The sequence below is a fragment of the Saccopteryx leptura genome, chromosome 2 (genome assembly GCF_036850995.1).
Source record: "Saccopteryx leptura isolate mSacLep1 chromosome 2, mSacLep1_pri_phased_curated, whole genome shotgun sequence".
NCBI lineage: Eukaryota > Metazoa > Chordata > Mammalia > Chiroptera > Emballonuridae > Saccopteryx > Saccopteryx leptura.
In genome coordinates, this window is record NC_089504.1 from 381,250,361 (window position 1) to 381,254,321 (window position 3,961).

Sequence of the window (3,961 nt, forward strand, 5' to 3'; positions counted from 1 at the left end):
GAGGCTGTCCCCAAAGAGTCATGGAATCTCTGGAGGCACCATGGGGTGCCAGGCTGGAGATGGGCCCCAAAGTGGTAGAGAGAGGGAGGTAGGTGGGCAGGTGAAGGGGGAGAGCCTCATGAAGCTGCACTCCAATTTTCTGGAGGGGCAGCAGGCAGCCCCCTACCTGGTATAGATGCATGAAGATGGCCACTGTGTTGAGATTCATTCCTGGATACTGGGGGGAGAAACCAACAAGTAGATGGACAGTTCCAGCTTGGGCCTCTGGGGGATGGGGATGGGGCAGAAAGGCCTCTGAGAGGATGTGACCTCAGCAACACAATGCAGAAGATGAGCAGGCCCCAAGCCAAGGGACACACGCTGCAGGTAGAAGAGGCTGTGGGTGAGGTACAGACCAGCCTTAGGGCCCAGAGGGAGGCAAGTCTGGGTGGAGCATGGAGTATGTGCTACTAGACTGACCAGGCCCAACATAGCCAGACACACATCACCCTAGGTCACTCCCAGGAGTCAGCACTTTGTCCATGGGCAGTGAAAGCCGTGGATGGTTTTAGGCAGAGTGTGAGCCAGGGAAGGGGCCTGCTGGGATAGCCAACCTGCCCTGAGGAGAACAGTCCCAGTGGACAAGGTTGGGGGTTAGACAGCCTGAGGCCACAGCAGTCATCCTGGGAAGAAAGCAGTGTGTGGAGCGTGGTGAGGGGGCCTTGGGCAAGGTCCCTGGACTTGGGCTAGGGGGAGCAGGATTGAGAGGTACAGCTGGGCCCTCTGGAGTGGGTGGGAGAGGGTATGTCCGGGAGGGTCTGCAGCGTGGAGGGGGGATGGCTCACAGTTTGCAGCAGGAGGGTAGCAGCCAGTGAGGTGATGGCTGGGAGGAGGCAATGAGTCTTGGTGCTGGGAGGTGAGGTGGAGGCAAGGAAGAAGGTAAAACTTACCCCTGTATTCCACTTCTGCCCACACAGCCCAACAAATCTGCCTTACCTCCCCATGCTGAAGGGACACGGCATTGGCCTTTTCTCAGAGCCAGCTGAGGAAGGAGAAGAAACCAGGGCTCAGGAGGGACAGCTTTGTCAAAGCTCCCAGGCTGTGTGGCTGGCCTCAATATCAGGTCTTCTTTGGGGAGGGCCCTGTTTAGCAAAGCCAAGCACCTTGGACTATAGGAGAGCACAGGAGTACCAGGTGCCCCAGTCCAGGACAGAGTAAACTTTGCTGGAAGCAAAGGGGCTGGCAGATTGTGGAGAGGGGGCTGCCAGAAAAGGGATAGTGCCCCATGGGGTTGTGGGTTGCAGGGCCCGGTGCCCCACCTGAGCCTCAGGGAGGCCCTAGTGTTCACCCCTTTGGGCCTTTCGAGAAACTGCTAGGCCATTGTGCAGAAGAATGCCCGGAAATCCCGCGCCTCCCTCCTCCAGCGAGGATGGGGGCTCTTCCTCCTGGCCAGGAAACTCCAAGTTGGCTTCCGGAGGGCGGCCTGGGGGCTGGGGTGCCAGGATTACCACTGGTGGGAGGGCAGAGCACAGCCCCTCTGTCTCTTTGAGTCTCTCCTGTCTGAAGGCCAGAGTAGGCCTGGAGCCAGGGCCACCGGCCGCTCCAGGAATACAACCTATATGCTGGGTCACTGGGGAACACTGGGGACTTCCTGAAGTGGTATCCTGAGCTGGGCCTCCCAGAATGGGGGATGGGCAGCATCTCAGGAAGAGGAGCTGTCCGGTAGAAAGTTGGGAAGTCTGGGAAGTCTCTGCAGCAGGAGCAGAATGGGGGGGGGGGGGGGGGGATCATCCAAGACTGTGCCTGTGGTGCCCGCTTTGTGCTGAAGCCTCAGGCCCGAGGGAGTCAATTAACAGTTGGGCAGTGGCGGTGGGCAGGACCTTGGACGGGGCAGGAGGCCAGCCTGACTCGCACAATCCTGCCTGGCCTCTCAGCCTGTGGGAGAGACAAGCGCCAAGACTCAAGAGGTGCACTGCGCAGTAAGAATGCGATGAAGGGGCCTGGGTCGGGTTAGACTCCAGGGTGAGCTTCCTGGAGGAATAGGCCAAGCTGTACTTGGCTAACCAAGAGAAGAGGCCGTGAGAGTCCTCCACGCAAGCCTCTGTGTGGTGGTGACGGTGGCGACTCCCGCAGACGTTGGCCAGGAAAAGAGCTGGCCCGGGGGTAGAGACCATCAGGCTTATTCCGGGAAGTGCGGGGGAAGTTGAGGATCCTACAGCTTCTGAAATGGCGAGGTGGGGACAAACAGGGAGGTAGCCCCAGGAGCGAGTATGCAGCTGCCCCAGGTCAACTCGGAACGCGCTCGGCCTCGACAAGACAAACCCAGTACGGGCTTGGGAGAGACCGCTGCGCGGGGAGTGGTCCTCCGCTACCCTCACGCTCATTTATTTTCCTACGCTGCAAAGCGTCGTGATTGGCTGCGGGCAGATGACTCATGCACGGATTGGCTGCTTGGGCCAGGGGGCCGGACCCCAGCCCGCCCCCGGAACCTTCAAATGGGAAGGACCCCGGGAGGTTCCCGCAGATGCGAAGTTGTGCTGCAGGCTAGGGGTTGCGAGCCGACAGAGGACGGTGAGCTGGTCGCGCGGGCGCAAAGGCATCAGGATCCACAGAGGGTGTGGACCTGCTCCGCCGAGGCACCGCCGCGCCCCCGCGGAGGTCCCGGGGCCGTCCGGCGAGCGTCTCACCTCCAGCCATGGGGTCGGCGGCGCTGGAGATTCTCGGCCTGGTGCTGTGCTTGATGGGCTGGGTGGGCCTGATCCTGGCGTGCGGGCTGCCCATGTGGCAGGTGACCGCTTTCCTGGACCACAACATCGTGACGGCGCAGACCACCTGGAAGGGGCTGTGGATGTCGTGCGTGGTGCAGAGCACGGGGCACATGCAATGCAAGGTGTATGAGTCTGTGCTGGCGCTGAAAACCGAGGTGCAAGCAGCGAGGGCGCTCACCGTGGGAGCCGTATTGCTGGCGCTCGTCGCGCTTATCGTAACCCTGGCAGGCGCGCAATGCACCACTTGCGTGGCCCCGGGTCCTGGCAAGGCGCGCGTGGCTCTCACAGGCGGAGCGCTCTACGCGCTCTGCGGGCTGCTGGCGCTGGTGCCGCTGTGCTGGTTCGCCAACATCGTGATCCGCGAATTCTACGACCCGAATGTGCCCATGTCGAACAAGTACGAACTGGGCGCGGCACTGTACATCGGCTGGGCAGCCTCGGCGCTGCTCATGTGCGGCGGTGGCCTCGTGTGCTGCGGCGCCTGGGTCTGCGCCGGCCGCCCCGACCTCAGCTTCCCGGTCAAGTACTCGGCGCCGAGGCGGCCCGCGGCAAGCGGCGACTATGACAAGAAGAACTACGTCTGAGAGCACCGGGCACATCGGGGCCCGTCGTGCCAGCCACGCTCACGAACTGGACTAAGGAGCTCTGCATGGACAGAGGCGTCCGTTGAGCCAGGCCACGCACGCGACCCGCGCAACGCGGCCCATTAATGGGACCCTGCTCGCCCCCGCAGTTGGTCCATTCCCACCGCCACTCGCCGGGCCCTGGGCGGTTCCCTGCCTGCTCTGAACAGGCCACAGGCACTTGAGAGGACTTGCTCGGTTTCTTTTTCTGTGGGCAGTGCTAGCTCCGATGTGGGTGGGGCGCGGGTTCCTTGGCTGTGTGGGCACTGGACTAAAGATGCCACTTTTCTTCCTGTCCCTAGTGGTTTTGGGTGCCACTGTACTTTCCAGCGGCTCCTGCTGATTCCAGAGGGACAAACTGAGGTGGGGACCCCCTGCCTGGGTTGCCTGAAGGATGTGTACAGCTGGCCTTTACCCCATTTGAAGGGCTTGAGCCAAGGGGGTCCAAGAGACGTGGTCTGGACCACCCCCCTCCCACCCAGAGGCTCCCCAGGTGCAGAAGATCCTGAATGTGGGGCTGTGGCCCTGACCTCCTTCGCAGTTTGGAGGAGGGTAAGAATTTGTTTAGTAAATGATTTGAATACCCTCCCA

General features: G+C 61.6%; 1 protein-coding gene across 1 annotated transcript; it reads left to right on the plus strand.

Moving 5' to 3' along the window:
• The first annotated feature begins 2,485 nt into the window (after nucleotides 1–2,485).
• CLDN5 (claudin 5) lies at nucleotides 2,486–3,961 on the plus strand. The gene has a single exon (XM_066365371.1). It carries the CDS (start codon nucleotides 2,675–2,677, stop codon nucleotides 3,329–3,331), a length of 657 nt encoding a protein of 218 aa, XP_066221468.1. The 5' UTR covers nucleotides 2,486–2,674; the 3' UTR covers nucleotides 3,332–3,961.